This window comes from Corvus brachyrhynchos, unplaced genomic scaffold (genome assembly GCF_000691975.1).
Source record: "Corvus brachyrhynchos isolate BGI_N302 unplaced genomic scaffold, ASM69197v1 scaffold203, whole genome shotgun sequence".
Lineage (NCBI taxonomy): Eukaryota > Metazoa > Chordata > Aves > Passeriformes > Corvidae > Corvus > Corvus brachyrhynchos.
In genome coordinates this window covers 1,249,801-1,263,593 of record NW_008237408.1, presented here as the reverse complement: position 1 = coordinate 1,263,593, position 13,793 = coordinate 1,249,801, and the positions used below count along the sequence as shown (strand labels likewise).

Sequence of the window (13,793 nt, the reverse complement as noted above, 5' to 3'; positions counted from 1 at the left end):
TAACGCTCAACAGAAGCTTAAGCTGCAAGCAGAAAGAGAAGTAACTGCCAAGGAATTAAGATGCAGAGCTGCCTTCTAATTGAAGAGGCAAAACAGCTCACATTTAAGAAAATGCTGCTATAAGATTACTTTGGGGACAACAAATGCTACCAGCAAACAAACAACACCCCTCTTCAGTCTGAATTATCATACTGCTTTATATTTATTCCAAATTGAGGTAATAAGCAATAAAACTTTTCCATGGAAGCATTACAGGGATGGCATTTCATGGCCAGGAATGAATTGGTGTCATCCACCGGCCTTCAGTTCAAAATTTGACTCTTTACCCCAAACCTGCTTCAAAACTGGGCACCTCAGACAGTGGTTTTTCCCAAATTCTAAACCTAAGGATGTATTTTCCATATTTACCTGTCACGAAGGCTGCGTGTTTTGGCTTGAATTATTCCCAAATCCCACAGGGCTGGGTTTTTGCGGTCACCACTCTGCTTGTGCCCATAAACTTCAATAGCCAAAGCACCATCATAAAGATGTTCCATGAAGTCTTCAGAAATATTCACAGAAACCTCCTGGAAGGGACAAATCAGTTGATAACTCTGACTGCATGACTCAGGCTGTGAGATTTTACTGCCTTGACTTTAATAAAAGAATTCAGTAAAGTCCCCCTGGTTCCCAAGACACAATCCAGGAGAAAGGAAGTGTTGCCTCAGCTTGTAAAATCAGGAAGCAGGTCAAAGGTGTGTGATTTTCTAAAGATTAAAGTCTATAAGGAGCTGAAAAATGGCCACAGGCTGCTGCAAGCCCTGAGCCAATGGCTCAGAAAAAAAATCAAAGCATAGGTTGTAATGTTCAGAATCAGAAAATCAAAACTCATCAGAAGGTGCTACATCTATCTCACAAATGGCAAGAGGAATAAATTGCTCAGTGTAATGTGAAGGGATAGAACATGATGAGAACTGGGGTGATTTGGCTGGGATTCATCCAGGCTGACTTTAGATGTCCCTATTAAAGATGCCTCTGCTCAGCTGCTCCAAAGCCAGTGGCAAAAAAGAGTCTGTCCTAAATAGTCTGTTCTGACTTCTAACAACCCAACTTCAACGTCTACAGCAGCCCCATGTCCAAGAATTGGGACATTTCTCTCCATTTCATCAGCGTTTAGAGTGATCAGCTCAGTTACTGACATCAAATATCCTCAGATAAATATCCCCCATCCACAGTGAGTTTTACTGGGGATAACTTCTAATCTAAGTTTCTCTAAAGAACTGATGCTTTCCTTTATTAACCCCCTTCATTTTCAGTGATTTTTGTACAAATGAACAGTGTGGAAGGATCAAACTTAAATGGACTCTGAAGACATTTAAGTTCTTATAAAAAAACATTAGTGTAGCAGCATGATGAAATTAAATACGGTATTAGGTCATCATGAAATGTCATAATGTGAGCAAAAAGGCAATTAAAACTGCTATACAAGCCTAAACCTGCTTTTTATTTTGTCTGCCTTACAGTTTAATTAATAAATCAGAAAAACAAATTACATTGCAGTGGTCGAAGACAACCATGCACCGTGGCTCCTTGCTGATGGAAGACTGGGAAGGATCCACCTCAGGTGCAACAATAACGGGCTCCACTTGATCCCAGAACGTGTATTTGCAGAACACAAAGTTGGACAGATGCTGTGGAAGACCTGTAGCTTGAAGTATTTTAATCTAGAAAAGAGGTGAGAAACAAATGAAAAGCACTCATTCAACAGGCATGGAATTAAAAACATCTCCTGGACAATGTTCCACTGCAATGGATAACAAAAAGATAAGAGCAGCAAACCAAAAATGATTTAGAAAATAAAATTTCTGCACTGATACTCACTGGAGACAGTATCTGGAGTGCAGCAGCTGAGCACAGTCACTAGATGTCACCAGGCTCATATTTTCTGGGAGTAACATTTTGCTGATTTTTAACAGTGAAATGCACCAAACCCATTGCAACTGAAGAGTAATCCAGTAAAAATCTCATACTTCCAGCGGCTCCTTTATTCTCCAAAAATCCCTGGCTTAAGACACTACTTGTCCTTACTCTGTGATGCTGGAAATAACCCAAAATCAACCCAAAGAATGCAAAAGTAGCCTGTCCCCTCATCAAATCAAGGCCAAATAGAAACAAAACCTTGTCAATTCTCATTCGGATCTAAACAAAGCCATCACATTCACCTTTTATTTCATAAACTTCTATTCTCCATTTGTCAAATTAAGACCAAATGAGTTAGACTTCTGCAGTAAGATCCTCAAGATTGGCAGTATTTTTTGCCAAAATGCCCCATCCTGCTTGTAAGCAATGGAGCTCTATGGGAGAGGATAAAAAGTGGGGGAAAAAAGCACAATTTCTTCCAAATTGTTCATATTGTCCAGAAGTCAGCAAGGCTGGGGACCACTCCCTCTAATGCTTTTTGCCTCTCTCTTTTCTTACCTGTAGCTTGTAGTTTTACTGCAACACGGAACTGTTAGTAAATACTTCCTACTAATTTTCTTTTTATTACTAACAGTAATAAACGCACTGTACATATTTTACAAGATGTTTAATATTTAGAGAAAGAAATATTGAGAAAAAAAGAAATATTAAGAGATAATGATTCCTAGAATGATGGGAGTTTATCAGATTCTGTGACTCTTTTTGGATTAGATATTGCAGTGCCAATCCTAATACACAGATCTTCCCTGGTTTCCAAGAGTCCACTAAACTGCCTGGGGTGAGCCTTTGGCATATAAATGCAATTAATGAAAGGAACGAACCCCAACTAATTATCTTGTGTTATTTCAGCCATTCCAGAAACAAAATGAGGTTACAAAGAGACATCCAACATCCAGAAGCCAAGGATTTGACTCAGGATGGGAAGAGAAAAGGTTGTTCAGAGGTTGGGATACATCTGGAACTCACCCTGCAGACAAGTTTTCTCTCCTGGATGTCATTTTCATTTGAATAGTCAGGACTGTCCTCACCTCCCACCAGCCTGTCATCGATTTCCCCACTCACTCGAACAACTTCAACGTGGAGACGACCTGAAACCTGGCAGGACAGGAGTCAGAATTATTTGTGTGCCAGAAAACAGTGACAGGTCCATCCCCTCCCAGTCTGTAAGCAGCCAACAAACACTTTATTCCTTTTTGCACTGCTCTTGCACTCTGCAGTTGTTGCACCACATGAAGAACGCTTCGGAGCAAGAATCAAAGAGCCTTTGTTGCAAAAACCATAAAGAATCAGCCACTGGGGTGACCTGGGGAACAATCTCACCTTCAAACCAGTCTCTGAAGAGTCTGCAAAGTGCACACTTGATGCAGAGCATGGAGAATGTTGCCTGGTGTGCTCTGCTGCCTTTGAAGTTGTTCTTACAGAACATATTTAAGAACCTATTCTTGATGGCAGGCAGTGAAAGCAGTGGAGCTACAGCTCATCCTAAGTACTTATTTTGGGCTATTTCCCTCAGAAAGGTGCTCAGGAAGCTTTCTCCTTTCACAATCACCGTGCTGGGATTCAGAGCTGCCTGAAAACTCCAGTAAAGTGTTATGGGATTTGCACAATTCCACATTGTCAAGCAAAGAACTTGTGCAGATGAAACTGGAAATGATCTACTCTGTCCTGGTAGTAAGACCCACAGGCTGTGATTAAACAGTTGAGTAAGGACAGATTATGCAAGAAAGACAAACCTCTCCTTTCTGATTGATGATTGGAACAGCATATTGAAGCTTCACGTCATAGAACAGGCACTCAAGGAAAACATTGGCTACTCCAATAAGGCTGTGGTTTTCCTGCTCGTCGTAGAAGGGATCAGCTCTCCTGAAATAAGCTCTCATCACCTGCAAGCAAACCCAGAGTCACGTCAGGAAACCAAACCTTCCAGGAAACGCTTTTTGAAGTGTTGCACAACCAGCCCAGTGGAAGAAAAAGGGACTCAGGCAAGAGGGCAGATTAGATCACAAGAAGAATAGAAATGAATTTTGTTTCGGATAAGGCCTGTCCTGAGCAAGTTCTCCTTAACTTTGCCAGATTCCTGAACATTAACAACTGCTGTGTTACCTGCTGCTTCCTATTGTGTGCTCCATTCCCTCACCAAACTATGCATGCAAGCAGGGGTCAGAGGGACAAGATAAGGGTTAATGAAATGCTGAGGATCAATTCAGTACTAGGAAAAGCAAAACCTCAGGAAAACTCAGCTCTTTGCATATTCCCTCCCCACCTCCACCCAACAACCCTCCTGAAAATGTAAAAGGAATGTAATTACAGGAGTATTTTTTACTTACTGGATTGTCTTCCTCACAGTCTTTCCACTCCTGGTAAAGGTCCCTCATATCCACCAGTCGATTCTCCAGTTTTTCCAGTGACCAGATTTGTTTGCCTTTCCCTTTCCTCCTCACCTGGATAGCAGGCTCGCTGAGAATTGCACCTCTCTGTGAAACAATTAACGGGATACCAAGAAGGAATTCATGTCACAACAGTGAAAATAAGAGTTTAAAACTAACACAAACTTGAGAATATCTTTGGGAAAAGTCTGTTCTTTTTTTTATTCTGGCTTGAGCAGCCAAATCCAAGTGTGACAGGCTCTGAGTTCAGCTGTCACAGTGTATTGGTGTTCAGCTTAACTGGGAAGGCTAATCACAGCTCCAGGCACTGGTTTCCGTGGATTTTCACCTTGCATAAGTGTTAGAAATGGGAACATTTAAGCATTTCACGAATATCCTCAAGTTACAGCAGGCCTGGAGTTCCAGCTAACATGACTACTGCCTGCAACTTGCAACTAGTGCAGAACTTAACCCCCTTTATCATCCTGTTTCTGGATGTGTCTTCCCCAAAAGACTGTGAGAAAAACTTCTAAAACAACTGATAAAAATTATAATCCTGGAATAAAATCCATCGACTGGACTAAGGACAGTCTGAGTATCACCAAAATACTGAGCTGGCTTCAAGGACAGAAATAACACCAGCTTAGGCAGCTAGCCTGAGACATGGAAGTCTGGGTTCAGCTCCCTCCTTCCAAAATTTCTGAGATGCCTGGGAACAAATACTCCAAATCCTCTCTGCTCCAGTTCCTCCCTGCACAATGGGGATGGCAGAAGTTTCACAGCTCACTGGGATGATGCTGTCAAATGTCCATAAAGGCATGGTAAATACCTGAAATAGATGTTACCCAACCTGCAGAGACTTTGTCACTCTGCAACAGCACCCAAGTGTGAACTTCAACACCAGGGGAAAGGTCTTGCACCAAAACATTTACCTTTCATGGCACATTATAGGATTTTCATGGTATCAAATAAGATAAGGATGTAGCAGAGACATATTTAATGCACATTAGTGGAAAACTATCTTAACCATTACGGTCAGAGCAAAAGAAGTCTGAACACTGAGGGACAAACTTACTGAACAACCATTTAACTCAGTCAGGGTGACTGTACCTTGCTGTTGGCATTAAGGCTTGAAGCGGGGATCTGGAGGGTCACTTTGTACTCTGTCCTCTTGTCCAGTTCCTCTCCGATAAAATTGGCTTCCCTCACGTACAAATTGGCTTTAACAATCTGCTCTCGCAGCTTCCTCAGGCTGTGGGTCAGCATTTCTTCTCTGCAAGAAGGGGATTGGGAAGGGAAGACAGGAAAAATAGCGAGGTTTATGTACTGAAAGCAAAACAAATGGATGAGGAGACAACTGAGAGCTTGTGGGTGAGGATGAAAGGGAGGGGAGGGACAGGTGACATAATGGGGGCTGCGACAAATATTGGACAGACGAGCCCCTCCAGAGACACCCAGGAGCATCCTCAGGTTCACAAACCCTGGATCTCATGAGGGAATTCAACCACCTTCCCCAGAACTTGTGCAAAGGTTTGGACACTGCCCTGCACTCCTTGGGTCCAGCTCTGGGGCTTCCAGCAAAAGGAGGACATGGAGAGAGTCCAGAGGAAGCCACGGAGATGCTCCAAGGGCTGCAGCCCCTCTGCTCTGGAGCCAGGCTGGGAGAGCTGGGGGTGTTCACCTGGAGAGGAGAAGGATCCAGAGAGAGCTCAGAGCCCCTTCCAGTTCAGGTGAGATCTGACAATGCCGTTTCTGTTTCTGGTGAGCTGGCTTTGTGCTCCCTGAGCACACCATGCCAGGATGGTTTTCTGATTACTCTTTCCTACCTTTGCTCTGCTTTGGTGCATCTTTCTTGCACTTTTTCTCTGCCCCATCCCTGGGAGTGTCCAAGGCCAGGCTGGCTGGGGCTTGGAACAGCCTGGGATAGTGGGAGGTGTCCCTGTGCATGGCAGGGGGTGGCACTGGAAGGGCTTTCAGGTCCCTTGCCACCAAAACAATTTTATCCTTTTTAACACAAAAACCAGGGGAATGAAATTACATTTCAAATGGGAAAGAAAAACTCTCAGCATGAATTTGGCAGTACGAAAATCAGGATGCTGCTGGCTTTGGAGACTTCTCCACTCATCTGCTGAACAGGCAGCTATTGTGTGGCTCCTTCCAGAATTTTCCCACCACAGATGTGCATGCTCCATGTTACAGAGAAAGGTTTATTCAGACATCACCCACTTGCTCACTGGCCTTCCTGGCAAGTGTGAGAGAGAGGGTCAATTGTGCAGCCCAGGAATCTGGTGCCACAAAACATCCCAGGCACACAGCTAACACCTTGTCAGACTGAAATATTTTTTACTTCCAAAGTTGCTTCTCTAGCCATATATATTAGATTTGTATTTTTCATGACAATGTCTTCACCACACTCATTTATTTAGGGTTTCATCCTCCTCCTGCAGCTGCTCTTTCTGGCAGCAATAGTAGAAAGATCATTTAGGGGCTGAAGTAAATAACCTTCACGTCATCACCCAGGAAGAGGCAGAGTGGACACTGACCTCTCTGGTTATTAAATGGTTTTTGCAATGCTCTGGATTAAAATTCTTTGTATCATCCTCTTACTCCCTTGTTTTGTTTACACTCTTCTGGTTGTCAGGACCTGCCCAGGTCAGACAGATGGATCTGAGTCAAGAGGAAAAACAACCTTCCAGCAGCTGAGTCATGCATGACCCATGAAAGAACAAATTCATATGGGAGCCTCAAAATTCCATCCAATCATCTCAATTTTAGTCAAATTTGCTGCTGTGCAGGATAGAGCTTCTCCTTAATAACAAATCAGGAACTCATTATTTCTCCCATTTTCTACCATTTTAGGTCTGCTTATTGTGGAGGTGTTCAAGCCCAGGTTGGACAGGGCTTGGAGCAGCCTGGGATAGTGGAAAGTGTCCTCCCCATGGCAGGGGGTGGAACTGGATGGTCTTTGAGGTCCCTTCCAATCCAATCTGTTCTATCATTCTGTGATTCTTAGATAAATATTTTGGCCGTGTCCTCCCCACCACGAGTCCTCGCAGAAATTCACCGCAATTGCAACGCAACCAAAATCCTGCCAAATTCACTGCAGAAATTCGACAGAACCCCCCTGATGGTCACAGTGGGTCACCCACCTCTCCTCTGCCCACTGCCTGAGGCGCTGCTGGGCACTGGGGGAGTGGAAGGAGAACCTGTCCATGCTGCGGAAATGCTGCTTCTCGGGCGAGAGCCGCCGCCGCAGCTGCTCCAGCTCGTGCTCGTACATCAGCCTCTGCCTCTCCAGAGCTGATCTCTTCTCCTCCTCGTGCTGCTGCTCCAGGCTTTGCAGGATTGACTGCATTGGGTCTAGGCAGATTTGGAAAATGAAGAAAAGTACTACAGTGAAATCCATGCTGAGGAGCGTCCTGGATGCGTGGTGTGAGCACAGTTATCAGGTAAAAAACTCTGCTTTTGTTGCAATGTGTATTTAAATAGTGCTGCTGAATTCTGGAGCAAAACATTTACAGGGCAGATGACTTAAGAGAATTAAGAAAAGGGAAAGCCCAAGCTGGGGAAAAAAAAAAGTCCGCCTGTTTCCCAAAATAATGTCATTCTGGGACAGCAGCTACATAAGACCACAAAAACTCAAAAACATGGTTTCAGAGACAGAAATCACTGCAGTTAATGCCTGAGTGAGACATAACACAAGAAAAATAAACAGCCAAGTGAAAACACTTTGATTTAAGACTGCAGTTCCCCCAGCATTCCAGCTTTGGCTTTTCCCCAGCAAGAACTGCCAAACCAAACAGTCTGCCATGGTGATTTTTCCCTCCTCAAGCACAAAAATGGCTGTGTTGAGTCATTCACAAGAAAAATTCTCCAAAAGGAAGTTATAAGGGAAAAAGTCTGTGGTTATCCTCATGTTTTGCACGTGAGGATATATAAATATCCATGAGGATATCCCAGTAATTTTTGTGGCTCCTTACCATTGCTACCAAGAGCCTTCATGGTGACTTCCATCTGGGCATACTCGTAGCTGAAGTTAATCTCACTGGACACTTCACTGGAATTGTCTCCATCTGCATCCAGCTGCTCCACACTGTTACTGCACTTCATGGAGTTGTCCCGCTCCTCATCCTCATGATCTGCCTTCTTCTTCTTCTTTGGCAAATTCAGCCTTTAATTAAGAGGAAAATTTTTAGAGAACTGTTAATTGCTCAGCTCTGAAACACGGGGTTGCTTTAAAATATTGTTAAAATTCAATAGAGCCTCCAAATCAGATTTTTTCCCTTTCAAATTTTATTGATCTCCTGTGGGTGTAAGTTTCCTCAGGGCAAAAACAGGAGCAGAAGGTAAACTAACTAATCCATTCTACATTCTCATAATTAAGTACCTGAGACTCCCAATAACACAATTTAGATAATCATGACATTTTTTAGTCCTTCCACATCCAAATAATTTAGGGGCAATAATGAAATGACACCTCACATTTTTATATGGGTTCTCCTTTTAAGCATAAAAGAAAGCAATGAAATTTTAGATTATCATTCAAATCCACTGATCTTTGAGGTGTTTCAGAGAGTTTCAAAGTACAGTCTAGCACAGAAAACATCTACCAGTGATCCTGTCTGATACAGGAAGGGGACAGATATGGCTGGGACTGCAGGGAGCACAGTGACCTTGTTATAACATTTAGCATTAAAAACCAGTCCAACATCAGCAGTGCTTTTATAATCCTCATCTTTCCTTGTACCTTAAGCCAAAACAAAGTTGGTGCCAGTTTACAACTCCTTTAATAACTTTTGTTACCTGAAGAAGTGGTTGTTTCCCCACAGGATTCTGTCTCCATGATGGAGCTGGATGGGACACACGACAGCAGAGCCATTTACAAATGTCCTGTGAAAAGCCAAAATTCTAAAGTAAATGCATTTATATAAAGCTTTATTTTTTCCCCTCCCAGTAAAGAGATTTATGGCTTGCAAACAGGAAAAATATTCCCAGAAAATTCACTGATCTACCCAGTGCTGTTTCATACACGCCTCAAATTCAGCTTCTTTTGACCTCCTAAGCTCATGAAGGTTCAGTACATTTAGATAGATATTACAGCTGTGCCTGGGAAGTAAAATTAAAGCTTAAAAATGAGCAGCCTGAAAAAAAAGGCCACTAGAAAAAAACCACTTTCACACTACTCTGAAATACAGACACAAAACATAAATATTTGAATAAGGCAATAGACACCTTTGCTACATAAATAGCTTAAAGATACTAATTAGTATAGTAATTAGTATCAGAAACTGCTTTTATTTCAGAGTCAGGTTAACTCTGAAAATAGGATCATGGGATAACTCAAATTTGAAGGGAATCTCAGGTTGCCACCCAGCACAATCTGCTCCAAGCAGCATCAGCCACAAATCAGGGTAAATGTGAAAAGTTTGAACTTTGTGTATTAACAATAAATTATTGCAGATGCTGACACTGCATGTCATTTTGTTATCAATTTGAATATGCCAGCTGCTTCTCAAGTAGTGCTACTTAATTGAATAAAGCAACAAATGCTTCAGCAGCTCTTTGCATATCAACAGATTTCCTCGAAAATTAATTCAAATTTTGATAGGAGTTACATCTACACAGCTGCAAATCAGTGAGCATCTACTTGCTGAAAGCACATGCAATTTACTCATCTTGTCTTTGAAAATTTGGGCTGCAAACACCCTCTCTGAGAGAAATCTCACTGGAATGAGACACGAGTTGACAGAGGAGCAGGTGACAATTAAAATGTAAAAGCAGCACACAGAAGCAGAATTTTTCTTACTACGAATTAGATAGAGAAGTTTATTTCCCAAGCATCTTTGTGCACCATGAATCATAAAATACTAGATAAAATAACAATTATTTAACAACTGGGGCTGCATCTTATTCCTTTACCTGGTATTTTTTTGAGGGGTCAGCATAACCTGGCCTTCTGGGGTGATGTCTATGATGCAGTGCTCAGGAAGAATTCCCATTCCACACAGCTGGATATCTTGAGAGTTGTCTGAGCCTATTAACGTGTGCTCCTGGGGAAAAATTAATTTGGATGTTAACAGTGGATTGCAGAGGTTCACTGGGTCTAATTCACCCGTTCTCCTTCTGGATGTGTTGTGTCATCTGGTCCCAAAATTTCACAGCTGTTCAATACTTCCCTGAGAGGGAAAAAGAGAAGCAAATCAACATTTTGTCTTACAATAAGAGGCAGGGAGCACTCAGGAAAGTTTACAGGCAACAGTTAAATCTGAAAATGAAGAGGTTTTACAATTTAATGCAGGAATTCAGTGCCTTGGGATGTTGTAGAAGCCAAAGGAATAAAGGATTTCAAGGAGGAGTTAAGGAAGGTTCACAGTGGCAGATCCATGGGGATTATGGAGGCTCCACCGATATCAGCAACAGCTCAGGAAATTCCTGGAGTACTCAAGGCATGGGGGATTTGGCAGATGAAGGACCACCTCACACATAAAATTGCTGATGTTGGAAAAACCACTTTAAGACCATCCAAACATCCCCCAGCACCGCCAAGGCCACCACTTCCCCATATCCCCAAGTGCCCCATCCATGTGGCTTTTCAATCCTTCCAGGGATGGGGACTCCACCACTGCCTGAGCTGGATCCCCCTTTTGGGATAGAAATCTCTTTTTTAGGCATCTCCAAGCAATTTTTGAGGAACAGATAAACAGTTTAGACAGGTCAGCTCAGGTTGTTCTTCAGCACGTGAAGGATCTGGTGCACACACAGCTTAGAGACAACGTGGGCAAACACTCTGAGAAACAAGAGAGTTAAATCTCAGAATCTGAGGAGAAACAGCTCCAAGTAATTTTATCAGAATAATTGCAAAGCACGGGGATTTTTACACCAAAATTCCCCAGCAGCAAGACAAATCTGAGTTATTAAAAAAATAATGAAGACTAACTGAAGGAGACAAAATCTACCCCGAGGACTTTTCCCTAGAAAAGGAAAACAGCACAGAACTACCGGAGACTTTCCCTGCTGGCACTGATGGGCCAAGGCTTTGCCTTGCTCTTGTCCTTGCTCCCAGTGACCACTGGGAGGAGTGGGATCTGCCCCAGTATCTGTCAGTGATTTAGCAGCTGAGTCACACTCCGGACTTTTATGTGCAAGTTGTCTGTGAAAGAGTCAACCTCTCCCAAAACCTCAGCTCTTTTCTCCTTTTTAATGTTTTTTTTTTTAAGCAGATACAACGTAGCAAAAGTTCTTTCCCTTGTTTTTATTGAGATATCGCAGAGCCACGATGGCTGATATAAAAAAGGATCACGTATTTCCTAAGACTGATTAAACCAAAACCATCTTTCAGCCTAATTGCTGATTTTGTGGCTGTTTTGAGAGTTACTACCCCACTTCAAAGGGAAGAGAATGATTTCATGTGAAGCTCAAACTGCTGACGTTCACTGCAAAATTTTTAGAACTTGCACTCCAAAATGCGACCTTAAAATGGTTGTGCCTCGTTTCTCCTCCATCTACGATTTGTAAAAACCACAATAAACTGCCCAAATATTTCAGCATGGACTCCAAAAGTCACATCATGTGTTTGATGGTTAATATCAGAAACAGGGACTGCACATCAGAAGTGCTGAGGCAGAACAGAACTTGTTTTTCACACCTGGCAAGTTGCACGAAGAGGATTAAAAATGCATTTCATCAACTGAAGACAGCAGCCAGAATTTGGACTACATATGGAGAAGGTGACTACTGATATGCCCAACCTTTATATAAAACAATTTCATGGGTAAAAGCTTGTGAAAGTTGGCATAAAAAACCCCCAAACAACAAAAAAACCTCATCCCAGAACAGGAGACAGCTTCTCAAAAAGAACATGTCTAAACTGCTTTTAAAAAAACCCCAAAGAAAACCAAAACAAACAAAAACATCAAATCCCCAAACTTTTCCTCTGCTATGGTAAATTACATATGAAATTAAAAAGTTGTACTCATATAAATTTAAGTATTGTTAGATATACAGTTTTATAAAACTCTCCAAGTACACCTCTGCTGACTGAATTAGAGGCCCACTTTGGACATCAAAAAAACTGTATCCATAAAGATATAATTTTACCTTTAAATAGTACACCAGGAGTTCATTGAGAGCTGGATCTGCATTCAAATTAACCAGGAAGCACTTATTATCCCCAACTTTTATTCCAGAGGACTGCAGGGATATGCCAAGGCTTTCCAGCTGTTTCTGACGCTCCTGTAAGAGAGCAGCCATCAAAATTTAGCTGACTGACGCACAACGCTTCGGAAATCCATTCCCATCTGGCAAAAATGATGGACTGATACTTCTAGAACAGGAAACTCTTCCTTCTGCAATAGGTGAGGCACAAAAACCTCAGTTCTACCAAGCTTTGATCAGGGATTTCTGTGGTTCCTCCTGTCCTCGCCCCTCTGGTCTCGGAGGGCTCAGTGCTTTGGTCCCACACATTCCCATATTCCCAGTGGGAAATGCAAGCAGCCGGGAGCAGCCTCCTGCAGCACTGCAGAGCTTCTCCATGACCTCACTGGAACAGCAAAACGCTACCACAAAGCCATCTCTAGAGCCCTTTATTCTCCCTTTCGAGCTAAAGAGCAACAAGTTAAGTTAAATCCCTGCCAAGCCAAGCTCCATGTCTATCCTTTGTTCCAGAGCAATCAAAATGACAAAAAACTGGCAACCTGCTATTTAAGTAATGCAAAGAACACTTCCTTTTTTAATAGCAGCGTTTTGGATGGCGTTTTGTTCTTGTCAAAAGACTTCATAGAAATGCCCAACAAAGCATTACTGTGCAAAAATGTACATCTCTCAAAGGGAAGTGTTTGGGTGAGACCAGAGCAGTGAAAGAGGAACATTAAACATTTCTGACTTAGGAACAGAAAGGGATTCTTCTACAAAAAAAAAAAAAAAACCAAAAAAAAACCCCACTAGGATAGAAAAGTTGAGGATTGTTCCCAGGATCAGAGAGAAACTGAAGGGAGACCCACTGTCCACAACAGTAAAAAAAAAAAATTAGAAATAAATATGGGAGGGTTCTCACAGGATTACTGAGGGAAGCAGAAACAGGAGATGGTGAAACTAATATGTAAAAAAATATACAAGAGACCTACAGTGCTTTCCCCGTGCTGCTGAGACTTCTAAAAATATCCAATTAGATCACGTAGGAATAATGCTGGAATGCTTATCTTTACCTATGAGTGTGCTTTATATTTAAAAACTGACTATGCCACAATATTCAGTATCATTCTCTGCTCAGCAGTGGAGTTGTACCAGCTCTAATCAAGATCAAAATTGCAAAGAATAGCACAACTTGCTCTTGACTTTCTGTTCCCTGTCTCCCCACACGCTTCCAAACCCAACATAATGTCCTTGTAAGGAAAAGTCATGTGTGTGTGAGAGAGAGAGAAAACAAAGAACAGAGGAGAAACTGCAGCGTGATGTCAAAGATCTCTCTTC

General features: G+C 42.2%; 1 protein-coding gene across 5 annotated transcripts in view; it reads right to left on the bottom strand.

Moving 5' to 3' along the window:
• The window catches only part of KIF13B (kinesin family member 13B), a 119,281-nt gene that overhangs the window by 40,495 nt on the left and 64,993 nt on the right, over window positions 1–13,793 (bottom strand). For all 5 annotated transcript variants that reach the window (XR_001860904.1, XM_017730847.1, XM_017730848.1 and 2 more), the window contains exons 13-23: window positions 12,423–12,557; window positions 10,245–10,375; window positions 9,129–9,215; window positions 8,306–8,496; window positions 7,475–7,685; window positions 5,436–5,598; window positions 4,287–4,433; window positions 3,693–3,842; window positions 2,926–3,054; window positions 1,533–1,703; window positions 409–566 (exon numbers count right to left, since the gene is read on the bottom strand). Coding sequence is in view for 4 of the 5 variants with exons in the window: in XM_017730847.1 (XP_017586336.1) it covers window positions 409–566; window positions 1,533–1,703; window positions 2,926–3,054; window positions 3,693–3,842; window positions 4,287–4,433; window positions 5,436–5,598; window positions 7,475–7,685; window positions 8,306–8,496; window positions 9,129–9,215; window positions 10,245–10,375; window positions 12,423–12,557 (1,673 nt within the window). In the remaining variant the exon portion in view is untranslated. The remainder of the gene's footprint in view (window positions 1–408; window positions 567–1,532; window positions 1,704–2,925; window positions 3,055–3,692; window positions 3,843–4,286; window positions 4,434–5,435; window positions 5,599–7,474; window positions 7,686–8,305; window positions 8,497–9,128; window positions 9,216–10,244; window positions 10,376–12,422; window positions 12,558–13,793) is intronic.